Here is a 16098-nt window from a genome sequence, read left to right as displayed (position 1 = left end):
CTTTTCCCACCTTCTTCCAATTCCCCCCACCTCTGGTAACCACACATCTGATCTCTTCTGTGAGTTTGTTTTTTTGTTTTTTTTTGTTTTTTTAGATTCTACATATAAGTGAGATCATATAGTATTTGTCTTTCTCTGTCTGATTTATTTCTCCTAGCACAGTGCCCTCAAGGTCCATCCATGTTGCAAATGGCAGGATTTCCTTCCTTCTTTATGGCTGAATAGTATTCCTCTGTGTGTGTGTCTGTCTGTGTTTGTGTATGTGTCTGTGTGTGCATGCACATGTATACATACACATTTTCTTTATCCATTATCTGTCAATGGAGAACTACCATATGATCCAGCAGCAGCTCCACTTCTGGGAATACATCTGAAGGAAATTAAAATACTATGCTGAAAAAATACCTGCACCATGTTTAGAATTTTTGTAATTAAAAAAAAATGATAAATATCACTTAAACAGTAGCCACTCCTATTTTATTATAAACATTTTTAAAAAGCATACTTCTTTATATAGCTTTTTTCTGTGACTTTAAAAAATGTTGAGGTCTTATCCTTTGTATGATTTGTAAACTGTTTTTGCTTTTTATTGTCACAGTTACTTAAAACTCTTTGTAAATATTATCTTTAACTACTTGGTTTCGCGAATGTTAAGTAGATTTTACAAATGTCTCACAAAACAGTTCACACTTGGTTTTCTGTTTGAACAGTCACCTCCCAAAAGCTGCACATCTGTGTCAAAGCAGGAGTCTAGCAAAGGAAGTCATAGGACTGGAGGACAGTATCGTCTACCTGTCAAGTCCCATCAGCACTGTTACAGTTGGTCAGATGAGTCATTATCTATGACACAGTCAGGTAAGACTAATAACAAGGAATTAGTTTTATTCGTATTATATTTGAATTCCTCTTTAATAAGCTTTGTCTATCCATCTGTTAATAATGTTATCTTTTGTTGCATTTGTAAAGGCTTTTTGCTTGCCAAGATTAAATCACATAATTTCATTGCTTTTCATTGATAATTAATTATTTCCCTTACTATACAAAATATGACAAACTGTTACATTCTTGGGTTGCTAACGGGCAGTCTTTTATTCATCAGACATTTGTTGAATTTTTTTTCCATGTGCCAGATACTGCTTATGTGTTCCCATAGTGCTGTGTGCTTCAGCTTGTTATACCAGACAGTATATAAATTATAACCAGACTTTACCCAGCAGGTCTCCCTTACTAGCATATAGACTCCTAGAAAGGCGAGTCTATATCTTCTTAACAGTTGTGGCACCAGAACCTAGCAGGTACTTTGCATTGCAAATAGCAGGTATTTATTAAATGTTTCTTGAGTGAATTAATGATGACCATGAGGAGAGATAGGAAGAGGTAGTGCAGGATAGTATAAGTTTCAAAGGAGGAAAGGTAGAAAATAGACTGCAAATGGCAGTAGGGAACATTGTCTGTTTTCCTGTAACCTCTATTCTCCTATAAAACTCTGTGGTATTAGATTATGAAAGAATGAACAGCCTCTATTCTATTAAGACTTCAGTCTGTAAGATTTGATCTTGGGAAACATATCTATTTAGGCAGTGCTCAGTTTATGTAGGGTTCCAAGGATGATTACTACCGTATTGAGTGTACTACCTTTTGAGCTCATTTTTAGTTTGCATTTGAGAGTAGACACTTAATAGAAGAAAAATGAAATATATTATTATTTTGGTCTTTGATCCTTTTCTATACCCCCAGTTTTCAGTGTTTCAAACAATAGTAAATCATGGGATTTTCCATCACCCATGTTTATAAACCACTCTTTTTTCTTTGAATAACTGCATAGTCAAAGAGTAGATATACCATAACATATTTAACCATTTCCCTAGTGATGATCATTTAGAGTTTCTCAAAATTGCCAATATTCTAATGAACATCTTCATGTGTATTTTCTTGTTGAGTATTTCAGTAAGAATAAATTCTTAGAAATGGAATTACTAGGTCAACCCAGTTGAAGAATGTTGTCTACTATATTTATTTGTTGAAAATTATTATCTTATATATTTGCTTTTACATACTCCGGTGAAAATTTACAGCCAGTGGAGTAACATGTCAGTAGACATAAATTTGGTACTTGGAAGTGTGGATTCTTATCTTGGCTGTATTACTCACTGGTGACTTTCTCCAAGTTTCCTTCCCATATTGGATAATCTTTTCCATTTGTGCCATGGAATAAGAGCATAACCATCCTTGCATGAGTTACAGGGCAAGGATTAGTGATAATGTTAATAAGACACTATTTTATTGATAAAATATAATTCAAGTAAGACTAGGTTTAGAGAAATAACTCTGAGATTTTTTTAACTATGGATGTCATCTACCTGTTACTGATGACATCATTATTTGCGTTGTTTGTGGTCAGTCTTAATGTAGTGGAGTTATGTAATGCCTTTCTCACTTACGTGATGGAGAGTTTGTTACAAGCCAAATTAATGTAGGCCACATAATTTTTTCAATTAGATTATTCTCTCCATCTTGATGTGTTCAAACAAATTGAAGTGTCATTTACCTGTCCCCTCCCCTCTCCCCCACTACTCAAAAAATCCCTGTAGGAGAGAATTCCATAAAGGCAATAAATTCATGTAGAGATTATCTCAGATGTTACTAATGGTAAGTACTATGCAGTAATACTATATTTGGGCAAATATATAATATAGTCCCCTTCACTCTCATAGACTTTTATTTAATTTCTACCCTTCATTTGTATACTTTTGGTTTCTTTAGTACTTAAAAATAGAAACATTTTCCAAGGTCTTTCATCTAAAAACTCCCAAGTTTTTCATCATCCACTGTTAAATCTTCACTACCATAGATGGTAAATGTTTTTATTAGAATAATCACTGCTGGCATATGCAATTTTTAAAATATAGTAAAATAATCATTTTGGGAGGAGGGCAAAGTTGAAACAAGTCTGTGGAAGTATAATGGTCCTGTATACAATTTTATCAAAGTAATGTCTCATGTTTCGGAAGCACATAAAAGCTTATCAAGCTAAAAGAAGCACAGTTTTAGAAGATGAAAAGGTTTGGGTTTATACCTCATTTTAGAAAGGTTTTAATTTTTAGGTCAGCCTGCAGTCGTACTCCAAGTCATTATACTAGAATCATCAATTGAATCTCTACAAAGCCTGCTGCTAAGTGTTCAGAACCTTTTAACCCTGAAACCAATTGATTATTTTTTTCAGAAATTAAAAAAAAAGAAAGGGAGATAGTTGCTCTCTCCCCACCACCACCACTTTTAGGTTTCAGACCAAAAAATAGATTACCTAAAATACATGCATAAAATGTATACTACATAAAATGTTTGTCTTAGGTGAATATGAATCCTACCACCATTTATTGAGCTTTTGTGGTAATTGAGGTGCTGTTTGCTTTATTCATCTTATTTAATTTTCACATCAATTCTCGAAATCGGTAGGGAGCAGACACCTTACTGATGACCAGTAGTAGATCCAGAGTTGAAAATAGCCTTTATTATTACGTTATTTTGTGAGTGTTGATGAGTAAATAGTAAGCTTTGCCCATGCTGCAGGCTCAGTATGATGCCACCACTGGTATAAGAGGGGTGTGACTTTACTGAGGTACCTTAAGTCAAAGGCAGAGAAGTGACAGGAACTTAGATTTCATTATCTCTAATGCAGATATTGGATCATACTATCAAAAAAGACTATAATCCTTTTGCATTTAAGTAAATTCTGTAATTAGTTCTTATGCAATTTAATGTGAAGAACCTGAGAAACACCTGGTTGTTTATGGTCTAGTGTTGTAGTGTACATCTGAGTCTTCAGGCCTATATACAATAGCATTTCTATTGCTATTAAATGTCTCGCTCAACATTAATGTGTGGAACTGATACCATTGCGTGAGTTTAGGAGGAAGTGTGAGGAATAGTCATTTGTATTTCTGTGTAATTTCCATATGTAGTGAAATAAGCAGCATATTTGTTTATTTAATTATTTAAATTTTTGGTGGGCAGTAAAGCAGGTTTTACTGAGTGATAGCAAAGTAATGGTACAAAGCTGCTGAGGAGGGAGGGGACCCAAGAAGGTTTCCCTAAGCAGCATCTTTAAATGATACTGTTTTCATAGCATGTGTGTGGCACTTATAATGAAATGTCTTTTTCATGATTTTGCTATGACTGGGCATCTACCTTGTGTGTACAGGGAACTATTGGGAAGAAAATAAGATTTAACTAGCTTCATTTCATTTATTTTAAATATTTTAAGAGCTTCTAAAGAAAGGTTACAGCAAAGTATATTTCTTTTTAATTTCTCTGTTTCCTTTTATGTGGCATTAAGACATCATCTGATGATTCATAGTCAGTTTAAAATGACAAAATTTCAGGGCACCTGGGTGGCTCAGTTGGGTAAGCCTCCGACTCTTGGTTTTGGCTCTGATCATGGTCTCAGGGTCATGAGATCGAGCCCTGCGATTAGACTCTGCACTCAGTGGGGAGTCTGCTTGGGATTCTCTCTCCCCCTCTTCCTCTGCCCCTCCCCCTGCTCGCATACACACTCTTTCTCTTTCTAAAATAAATCTTTAAAAAAAATAAAATGACAGAATTTCAGGGTGTCTGGGTGGCTCAGTTACTTAAGTATCTGTCTCTTGATCTCAGCTCAGGTCTTGATCTCACGGTTGTGAGTGCAGGTCGCACATTGGGATTCATGCTGGGAGTGGAGCCTACTTTAAAAACAACAAAAGACAGAAAATCAGTTTGATTTTAATATGACTTAAAAACTATTAATAACTAAGGGGAAAGACAGATAAATATGATTATCTTGTCATCAGGAAATAATTCCTTCAAAAAATGTCCAAATTTTACTAACCTAAAAATTTTTCAACTTCTAGTTGCTTATCTCACCAAGATGGGGTACCTTGAAATTTATTTGCAATTTCAAATAGTATAATTAGAAAGTGAAAAAAATAGGAGGAAACCTCCCCCTCCACCTCACCCCTCCCGCCCAATAGAGATTTAGGGGAAAGGAGAGGAAATGTAAATCACTAATAAATTTTTTTCAAAAGCTCAAATTCCTTAATTTTAAATGTTAGATTGACTTTATTCAAGTTTAATATCACATTGCAGCTTTTCATGAATAATATAATTAATAGTTATTGAATTAACTATTCTTTCTTGTAAAGATTTATCTATTCATTTGAGAGCAATAGAGAGGGAGCAAGGGGGCTAGGGGCAGAGGGGAAGAGAGAGAATCTCAAGCAAACTCCCTGCATGTGGAGCCTGATGTGGGGCTCAATACCAGGACCCTGAGATCGTGACCTGAGCCAAAAGCAAGAGTCAGACACTTAAATGACTGAGCCATGCGGGTGCCCCGAGTTAACTATTCTTAAGTTAAAACTAAATAAGAGATTTTGTTTCTCTTTCAGAAACAACATCCGACCAAAGTGACATTGAGGGTAGGATCAGAGCCCTAAAGGATGAGCTGCGGAAAAGGAAATCAGTTGTGGACCAGCTAAAGAAGGAACAGAGAAAAAGGCAGAAGGAAAGATTGAAAGCCCAAGAAGCCAGTCTGATCAAACAGTTAGAGGTGAGACACAGGAGGAAGGGGGTTCGATATCAAGGCTAATGTGTATGTGAAGTCTGTTTTTAATGTTGTTAATAAAGTCATGGGTTAGAATTTTTCAGTATTAGTTTGGTGCCACATTTTAACCTCTTTCTAAAAAATCTGCGACAATCTAAAACATTAAATTAAATGTTAAGATAATAAATATTATATCAATTATTAAGTAAATATTAAGATCAAGTGTTAAAGAGTTTTTTTCTAAATAGGCCTTTGAAAGATTGATATCCATGCTCTCTGAAGCAGAGAATCATCAGATAAGTAATTAAGGAGGGCACGTGTTGCTTGGAGCACTGGGTATGGTGCATAAACAATGAATCTTGGAACACTGAAAAAAAATTACCAAAAAAAAAAAAAATCAGTAATTGTTACTGCCTTTTTAAAAACAACTTGTTTTTTAAGCAGAGTGATATTTCATGCCACACAGTTTATTAATGTGACTCTTTGTACTATTTGAATGGCTCCAAAACGAAAATTCTAAACTTGACTCTTCTCCTAAGCTCTAGCAGCCTTCCCTGATTCTGCCCCAGGCTGGAAACCTGGTTTTCATAGCTTCCTTATTCTATTTTGTCCTATCTGTCCAGTCACCCATTGAGTCTTTTCTTTATAAATCTTCTTGCTTATCATTTTCCATTCCAACTGCCATCATGCTCTTTGGATCCTCATGACCTCTCTGCATAGCCTCTTGAATGTCCCTGTCTCTGGTTGCTTCCCTATTGGTTGCATACTTTCTGCCAGCCTCATGTTCCTAAACTGCTGTATTCATCATAGGATCGATATAAACTTCTGCTCCTCACAAGAATTATTTCTCATGGCATCACCAGAGAAGACCATTCAGCTTCTACCTGAACACTTCCAGTAATAGGAAATTTCAAATTTTCAAGGCAGTTGGTTTCATTGTTAGACTCTAGGTTCTCTACATGTTAGAAACCTTTTTATTAAGTTTAGCCAGTATTTCTGTTTTTTTAATGGTCCTTGTTGTGGTCACACCAAATATGTGTTCCTCCTACCTTTATGAGTTTAATCATCAGATATTTAAATGCCTATTTGTATGCCAGGAACTCAGCTAATTACTTCACACATGTTCTTCATTTATCCTCAAGCAACAATGTATGGCTTTACTGTCCCTGTCTTACAGATGAGGAAACTGAGTTTCCTCAGTTTCCCTGATACTGAGGGACACACAGCTCATAAACGGTAAAGCTAGGATTTTAATATATCTCTAATTCTAAATTTTGTACCCTCACCATTATACTACACTATCTTCCACATAGAAAATAAGGCTATTAACAGTTGTGGAGAAAATAGACAGTTACACGAATACGTGATACAGAGATGGGAACACGGATTGTAACTTGCACAGATGTTTAGAAGTAGGAAAAGTGGCTAAGGTAGAATGACCATACTGGCAAGATCATGTTGGAAAGGATTGGTAAACAAAATTTAAAAATGAAGATCATGTTCAGGACCTTAGAGTCAGACTGATGAGTTTGGCCTTCCAGTCAGCAGTCTTCAAGCCTGACCACACATTAGAATTAATTGAGGAGCTTTTTGAAAAATACAAATATTCAGGCTCATTCCCAGAGGTATTAATTGGTCTAGGGTGGAGCCCAGGATTTAAAAGCACTAATGTAGGTAATGAGGAGCCATTGAAAATTAAATGAAATACGCTTAGATTGAAAGGCGTTGCTCAAAAATGTTCATTAATGGATATGCCAGCCAGAAAGACCTCTAGAGAAGAGCCATAGCATCCATGTCATCCACCATTTTATTAAATGGTTTACAGAGAAAAGAAGTTTCTGTATTTAGGTTTTAGAATTATAGTATATGATGGAGAAATACATAATAGATAGCATTTCATATAAAATCCTTTAGGTTTTATTTAATCACAGATGTAATAAACCAACTACATTCATGTAAGTATAGCTTTCAGATCAGAATTCAGAGGAAGGTAATATGGATAGTGCAAGTTGTAAAAGTAGGGATTTTAGCCCAAGTTTTAGGGATCTGTAGCAATTGAATAGCATCTGTATGTTCATCCATTCAGTCTTAATATTTATTGACAGCCTATTTGGGGCCACACATTGAGTTGGTACTGAACATTCAGTGTTAAAGAGAACAGCTGTAGTCTCAGATAATGATGTAAAAGTAGGGATTTTAGGCCAGAAAATTAAGAAATATAGTAGACGAAGGGCTTCCCTTAGATTTCGTCCAAATTAGGATTATACACTAATGATAATGGATAGGAATGGCTGGTAACATTTTTTGTAATTCTGAGCTATCATATTCTTAACCACACCTTTCCTTCTTCCTCGGGATTTGTATTCCCAAGTATTCCTAAGGATTTGTATTCCCAAGAAGGTGCCATTTAACTCAGCATTGTGGCTAAACTTCTTAAAAATAACATGGAAGTATTAGGACAGCCTTTAAAGAATAATTACCTGATCAGCTAAAGAAGTTTTTTAATGTGGCAGAGCCTGAATTATTGGTTCATAGATATTAAATTTCTGTAGAGTAGAGACTGTCATTTCCTGATTGATTTAGGACACTGGTAACCGGGAGGAAGATTTTTACATTACATATTCTCTATTTGAATATTTTACTGTAAAATGTACTATTTTCTAATTTAAAATAGTTTTTTAAAATTCTGTATAGTGACTCCTCTGATTTTTCTAAACTTAGTCATATGATGAATTCATTAAGAAAACTGAAGCAGAGCTTAGCCGAGATTTGGAAACATCACCAACAGCCAAGCCTCAGATTAAAACGTTCTCCTCAGCTTCTGAAAAACCCAAGATCAAGCCCCTTCCATTACACAGGTAGAAATTTGTGATAACTTATCTATATTCTGCCTTGTTTGAGAAAAGTTTATGTAAAGCATAAGGAAAGACTTTTAGTAAAGCTATCTTTTAAGTAACTGTGAAATTGTAGAAGTAAAAATATTGGTTAATATTTTCACTGATTTGTTATGTATGATACAATCACAAATCAAATGTATAATAAGGTACAGATTTAAAAATATATTTTGAATTCTGAAATCTGGTGGTTACGATGAAAATAATATCCTCCAGTGTTGGTAGTAGTAGCATTGTAAGTTGATATAGACCTTTTAAAAAGCAGTTTGCCAGTGTTTCAAAAGTAAAAGACAATCTGTAACTTTTGACTCAGTAATTCCACTTCTGAATACCTAGCTTGAGAAAATATGGGCTATCAGAAGTCTCTGTTTGCCTAAATATGTTTATCATAACATCCTTTATCTTAAATAACACATTGGAAGCAATCTTTATGTCCAAAAATGGGTGACTAGCCCAGTAAATTATGGTTCTTTCCAGGGATAGAATATTATGCAACCAGTTAATGCAAATACAGACGCTCGAGTATATAAGATAGTGCATTAAAAAAGTCAGGTTGCAATATTTAAAATAAATTTTGAACAGTGAGTAGGGGGTGGACAGTCAGTGAGGACTGACAGATTGGGGCATTTCAGAGAGAAAGGCATGCATGAATGACCAAAAGTGGTAAGGAGTTTGGCATATCATAGAAATTGAGCATAATAAGATGTTGCTAAAGTTAGAAGAGACTGGAAAAATAAAAACCAAACTGTGAAACCTTGAACTCACTCATTCGTAGTAATTTCTACTGCACTTTTCAGAAGAGGTGAAGACTTTGAAGGTTTTTAAAGAAAACGTTTAGGGATTTTTTGGTCTGTTACAGAAGTAATGTGGACTCAATATAATCAATTTCACATTACCCGAGTTTGAATCCTGGTTCCAGTACCAGCTAGCTATTTAGTTTTGTCAGGCAAGTTATTTAATCTGTCTGTGCTTCGGGTTTTTTTAATAGGGATTTATATCCCTATAATAACATGACTAGTTAATTTGTTATGAGAGTTAAAAGACTTAACTTAGAACAGAGCTTAGCATACAATTAATACTATGTATTAATTACTATTATTATTATTTGTTGTTACTATTATTATTAGAATACTGAGGGAAGCAGTAAAAAGAAGAAAAGTTTAAATTACATACCCAACTACCTGAACATTGCAAATGTCAACAATATGTCTTATGCTTAGATTTTATTTATATTTTTCCATTATATTATAAACTGTAAATCTTATTTTTAGATTTCTACATAATATACTATTGCATGCTTTATAGTTTTATTAACTAGGCTGTTGGAGGATTTTAACAAGAGAATGATGCAATCACACAGAGATCTTTCTGACTATAACTACTCTGTGAAGGAAAGATAGGAAAGAGTAAGCTTAGAAGCAAGGAGAACAGGAGTCTAAGCCAGGCCTCAAATAAAAAGTGATTATAAGAACAGAGATAGGAGATATATTTAGAAATATTTAAGAAGTAGGGGGCGTTTGGCTGGCTCAGAGAGTAGAGCATGCACCTCTTCATCTCAGGGTTGCAACTTTGAGCCCCACATTAGGGGTAGAGTTTACTTAAAAAAAAAAAAAAAGAATTTATTCTTAAAATTTCTTAAGAAACATTTAAGAAGTAGACTTGACTAATTAAAGTGCTAGATAGTGAAGCAGGAGAAATGTAGAATGACTCCCAGGTTTTCTCTTAAGTAGTTGGTTGGGTCAAAGTTCCATTAACCTAAATGGAAAATCAGGTGTTCTTTTGTGGGAAGCTTATGATTTTGGTTTTAGAATACTAATTGTGAGGTGCCCATAGTTCACCTAAGGGAAATTATCCAGGAAAGATATCAGGGTGAGATATATGGGGATGGTCAGCTAAAGATGATGGTTGAAACCACAAATATAACAATATCACCCAAAGAAGATATGCATTCAGAGAGAATAAGAGGGATCCAAGTACTAAACATGATAAAATAGCACTTAAAGGCATTATAAAAGAGACAGAAGTAGAAGGCAAATACTATGACTTCACAAATAAAGAGAAAGCAAGAAAGTGAAGAAGGTAGCTAGCTCTTCCTGTTAACGTAAAGAATAAGAGAAGACAACTGCAGAATGTGGAAGAATGAAGAATTGAGGGTCATAATTTTGAGGCTCATAGCATCCTTATAAGCTAAGGGGAAAAAATCTCCAGGTTGAAGGACCAAAGATTATAGGAAAGAGAATGTATAATTGAGGAGTACCATTAATGAGACTGTGGAACTGTGTGAGATTTTAGGAAGAAAAAGATTCAAATAATCAGCTTTAAATAAGGGTGAAAGACACCCCTTTTTCTTTCTTGCAGACGGGAAGAAAGGCTACAAATATAGATATATTTGTAGGTGGGAAGTTCGGCAGTAAGAAAGTTCATGCTGGTGGTCTCTGTCTCACTAAAAGAAGCAGGGTTATCTAGTCAGAGTGATAAGGGCCAGAAACATGCTTAATGAAAGTGACGGAGCAGGGCGCTTCCTGTGAAGGAGAAATTGTTGTCTAAGACTTGACTGCTTTTTGTTACCAGTTATTATAGTATCAGCGGTACATTTATTTGTACTCATTAATTTTCTGTTTCAGATCTGAAACAGCAAAGAACTGGAAATCACTAACAGAGTCAGAACGCTCCAGAGGTTCATTGGAGTCCATTGCTGAACACGTTGGTATGTAATTAGAAAAAATAATTGAGCTTTGTCTACGTAGACTAAGGATTTATCCAAGTGCTTACACAACTCTACCTCTACAGCTTTTTGATTGAAAAATAAATTTCTTAAAGATAATAATTATTGAAATTTTAAGTTACTTTGATATTTTAAAGTGATTGATTCGTTATATATAAATTTTGTGAATAAGTCTTTGTTGTCCCAAATTTGTGATAAAAAATGAAGCATAAAGACATTAATTTAAAATGGCTAAGTGTATCATTGGCAACATTAATCAGATTTTATAACTGAGTATATATTTTTTAGCCTATACTGTTGTTCAGAGTTAAGTGGTCATAAATATTTTTTTCAACTTAATCCAAAGAAAGGTAAGAATTACTGAAAATAAAGTACAATTCAATGAGAAAATAAAACTGATGCATAAAAAAGCCTACTTACAGGCAATGACAAAATAGAGATTTGAATTAAAAACTTTTAATTCTTGGTTTGTTAGCTCATCACATCTTTTTTTTTTTTTTTCTTCTGTAATTTTAACTCTTAAAATGCTATTTTTGGGGTGCCTGGGATGGAGCTCCACATTGGGCTGTATGCTCAGTAGGGAGTCTGCTTAAGGATTGTCTCTCTCTCTCTCTGCCCCTCCCCCAACTTGAGTTCTCTCTCTCTCACTCTCCTCCCCACATAAATAAATCTTTATTTAGAAATGCTGTATTTGCAGAAATAGTTTTCTTTTTTCTTGTGTTTTTTTACATCTGAGAGTTTAGTTGAAGTCTCCAGGAAAATCCATTCTTCTCGAAGTATATATAGAAGTATATTTGTCCTTCCTTTGTTGTTTTTCTATATGAAGTATGTATGTAATATCCGACGTACAATTCTGGTTTTGCATGATTTCAGGATGATCGTGCAAATCAATGTCTTCATAAACTTAGAGCCATTTTTCTTTATAAGCTAAGATGACATTTAAGAAATTATTTCAAACTTTAAATTTTCAATCATTCTAAATGTTCTGGTTATTGTTGGTACAATATGTTCTCTTAAAGGAAAAATTTACTTTTATAGTAACTGAAACAGGTTATAGTTATTAACCAGAGTTTTTTCCTCATAAAGATTTGGCTTTTATTTAGCCTTTGGTTCTAGGTGTTGAAAGATTATAATTAAATAATTTTGATAATGATTTTTTCTTTTCCTTTAAGATGCTGCATTGGCAGGTTCTGAGAGATTGGTATCAGAAAGGTCTTTATCTGCATATGCAAAGAGAGTGATTGAATTGGATAGACAGACAGAAGAGCATTTTCATACTTCATCTCCAATTCTTAGATCATCAAGGAGAACCAGAGCAGAATCTGGAGATTCTCTAGAAAATGTACCTTCATTACCTCTTCTCAAAGAATTGAATGCCCCTAAAAGAATTCTGGATGTGTCAGATGCCCAAGAAGACTCTAGTCAAAAATCAGAAATACAAGAAGTAGACTCTACAAAACTGGAGGCAAGTGTGATTGAAGATGCCTGTTCGAAACAATCCGGGAAGTCTGATGTCTTACTGAAACTAGACCTGGAACAGGGAGATTCATCTGAAATTCTTTCAAGGAAAGATCTTCCTTTAGATTCTCTAAATGTTCAGAAAGACTTAGTTAGATTAGCCATTGAAAATCTTCATAGAAAGGAGTTGAAAGAGAAAGAGTCAGATCCAGATATGGATCATAGTCCGAACATCCAATCAGAAAAAGACATTCCGGAGCAAAAGAATATAAAGGAAAGGGACTTGTCTTTGTTAGAACATCTTTTTGCTCCTAAAGAAATATCATACTCTGAAGATTTTGAAGTGTCTTCTTTTAAGAAAGACATTTCAGCTGAATTGTACAAAGATGACTTCCAAGTGTCATCTTTGTTGTCACTCAGGAAAGACTCTCAGTCTTGCAGAGACAAATCACAGCCAACCGGGAACTCTACAAGTAGAGCCATTAGCTTTGGCAGTGATGATGAAATCAGTGAGTGCCTCAGTGAGAAAAGCCTTTCTGTTCATAGCAGTATCCACTCAGAGAGGCTGTTGGAACTCAAGTCCCCTACTGAGCTTATGAAAAGTAAGGAACGCGGTGATGCAGAGCATGAGCAGGGAGTTATGGAATCCCCTTCCTTCGTTTCAGTTTCTGTGGCAGATGAGTTACATAATTTCCACATTGGTGATAGGGTGTTGATTGGCAATGTTCAGCCAGGAACTCTTCGATTCAAAGGTGTGACTAGTTTTGCTAAAGGATTTTGGGCTGGAGTGGAGTTGGATAAAGCTGAAGGAAATAACAATGGAACGTATGATGGCATTGTATACTTTGTGTGCAAAGAGAAACATGGTATTTTTGCTCCTCCTCAAAAAATATCTCACATTCCAGAAAACTTTGAGGACTATGTAGACATAAATGAAGATGAAGAGTCTTACTCAGATGGACAGTATCAATACTGTAATCACGAACAAAAAGATATAGTGGATTCAAAGTTTGATAGAGAAAAGGAAGCAGTTGAGTGTTTTGATGAGAACTCTCTACCTAATATGCATGATACAGAAGCCTCACTTGATAGAAGCCTTAAAATAGAAACAGACAACATTCAGGACATTTCTGGGGTACTTGAAACCCACGTTCACCAGCAGTCTTTGGTGGATTCACTGATCTGCTCAAAGGAAAACAAAGACCTTGCCACAGAAAAGGTTTCCGTTGCTGTAGAAGGTGATATTTTAGATAATAACTTTTCTGAAGAGTTAAAGAAGCAACAGCAGTTTACAGAAAAGGAAGAGAACCTGTATCCCGAGGTGTCAGAAAAGCTTTCTACTCCGCTTCTGGATCTTTTAACGAGAGAAAAGAACCAATTGGAAGCCCAGCTGAGGTCATCACAAAGTGAAGGGGAAAAGTCAAAGCAACAGCTAGAAAAAGTCAGCTTACTGACAGACAGTTTACTAACAGTCTTTGTGAAGGACACGGTCAGTCAACTACAAGAAATCAAAAAAGCTAGGAATGAGAAAATCCAGCTTAGCAATCAGGAGCTTCTTGATGATGATCAAAAGAAAGTACCACCCCAAGCCCTATCCCCAAATCTTGAGGAACAGTCATCAAGTGTTCCAGCTTGCTTCTTAAGGTCTGAATTGGAAGATGAAAAAGAAGAGATTTCTTCACCAGATATATGCCCCAGACCTGTAAGTATTTTATCTAGACAGAATGTCTATTAACTTTATCTTTGTAGCGCACTTTAATTCTGTAGCTCCTGATAGGTTTTTTTGTGACGTGTTATTTATTAGATAAAAATCATGTACTAGTTCTTAAAGGCCTTGTTGCTGTTTTTCTGTCTGAAGTATAATTGTCCTCTGTTATGTCATGAGTGGTCACTATAGGGTTGTCACAAACACTAGCAGCTTTATGCTGGATTGGTGACCCTCAGGTGCTCTCCACAGGTTAGAGTCCCTTCCAGATTCACTGGACAGATTTATTCCATGGAGCTTCCTAGTGGTTCTCAATCCAGTTCCTTTTTTGTCTATGAAATTATTTGTCTACCTAGCTACTCAGTTACCCTGTGGATATTACCAGTTGTGATGTTGATTCTGGTAAAACTGAAATATATCCACTATGACATATACTCAGACCGTCAGCTTACTTAGGTTGCCCATGGACAGTTGAACAAAAGTAATGATTTTGAGTAACTTGAGCCAGATAATCACAAAAGGTGAGAAATTTCCTATAAGATTTCCATACCCCACAGACAGAAGAGTCCCTCAGAAACAAAATAATGATGATTCAAAAAGAAAAGAATAATCAATAAACATTTTATAAATTTCAATTTTAAGTCTTATGTAAGCACAATTATGGGAAATAGGATAGTTTTTTCTTAAATTATTGATTAGTAGTCACCATAATGTTTTGCTTATAGAGAAATAATAAAATATAAATAATATATTTGGTTTATCTTTAAAAAAAAAAAACAAACCCAAATGAGTGATCTGAGGTCACTAAATGGTGCTCTATTTGAATGGTTCCATTTCTGTAGGAGAGTCCAGTATTTGGTGCCAGTGGGCAGGAAGAACTTGCGAAGAGACTTGCCGAACTTGAGATCAGCCGGGAGTTCCTGAGCGTGTTAGGAGATGATCAAGACTGGTTTGATGAAGACTTTGGTTTGAGCTCTTCTCACAAGATCCCCAAAAATAAGGCGGAAGAAACAATTGTACCTTTAATGGCAGAACCTAAAAGAGCTCCCCAGAAGCCATGTGAAACACTATTGGCAGTCCCACATACTACAGAGGAAGTAGAAATTCTTGTACATAATGCAGCAGAAGAACTCTGGAAATGGAAAGAATTAGGTCATGATCTTCATAGCATTAGCATTCCTACAAAACTGCTTGGCTGTGCCAGTAAGGGTCTAGATTTAGAAAGCACTAGTAAAAGGGTCTACAAACAGGTATGTAACATGGAAGGATAATTTTAATTTTTAAATTTATCTCCATTGTTTGAAATTTGGATTCTTAGCCATTTTGTATTGTTTTATTTTTCTCTATCAAGGCGGTTTTTGACTTAACAAAAGAGATTTTTGAGGAAATATTTGCAGAGGATCCCAACTTAAATCAGCCTGTCTGGATGAAGCCATGTAGGATCAACTCCAGTTATTTCCGACGAGTGAAAAACCCAAATAACCTTGATGAAATCAAGGTAAACTGCAAATTAGAATGTATTTCCTCTTTTTGACTTGCTCTTCATTTATGCAGATCTATAAATGCCATAAAAGCAGGTGCCCTTCTGTATTATTCACCCTCTGTCCTCAAGGCCTGTCGCATAGGGGGTATTAAATAAATCTTTGTTGATTCATTGAATCCATAAGCAGTGAAGGGATGGGGGAGAGGGAATCCTGAATCCTCAGGATTTTGCAAAGCATAATTTGAACAGTCATTTCCT

At 35.2% G+C, this 16098-nt stretch overlaps 1 protein-coding gene across 1 annotated transcript in view; it reads left to right on the top strand.

The window, feature by feature from the left end:
- The window catches only part of CEP350 (centrosomal protein 350), a 155534-nt gene that overhangs the window by 119608 nt on the left and 19828 nt on the right, over positions 1 to 16098 (top strand). Inside the window, exons 31-37 of the mRNA XM_080824205.1 lie at positions 711 to 855; positions 5421 to 5581; positions 8297 to 8433; positions 11094 to 11176; positions 12367 to 14354; positions 15200 to 15607; positions 15709 to 15855. Of these exons, the coding sequence (XP_080680331.1) occupies positions 711 to 855; positions 5421 to 5581; positions 8297 to 8433; positions 11094 to 11176; positions 12367 to 14354; positions 15200 to 15607; positions 15709 to 15855 (3069 nt within the window). The remainder of the gene's footprint in view (positions 1 to 710; positions 856 to 5420; positions 5582 to 8296; positions 8434 to 11093; positions 11177 to 12366; positions 14355 to 15199; positions 15608 to 15708; positions 15856 to 16098) is intronic.

Source organism: Martes martes (genome assembly GCF_963455335.1).
Source record: "Martes martes genome assembly, chromosome: 15".
In the NCBI taxonomy this organism is placed as follows: domain Eukaryota; kingdom Metazoa; phylum Chordata; class Mammalia; order Carnivora; family Mustelidae; genus Martes; species Martes martes.
The sequence above is the reverse complement of the archived record's forward strand: the minus strand, read 5'-3'. Positions and strand labels throughout refer to the sequence as shown.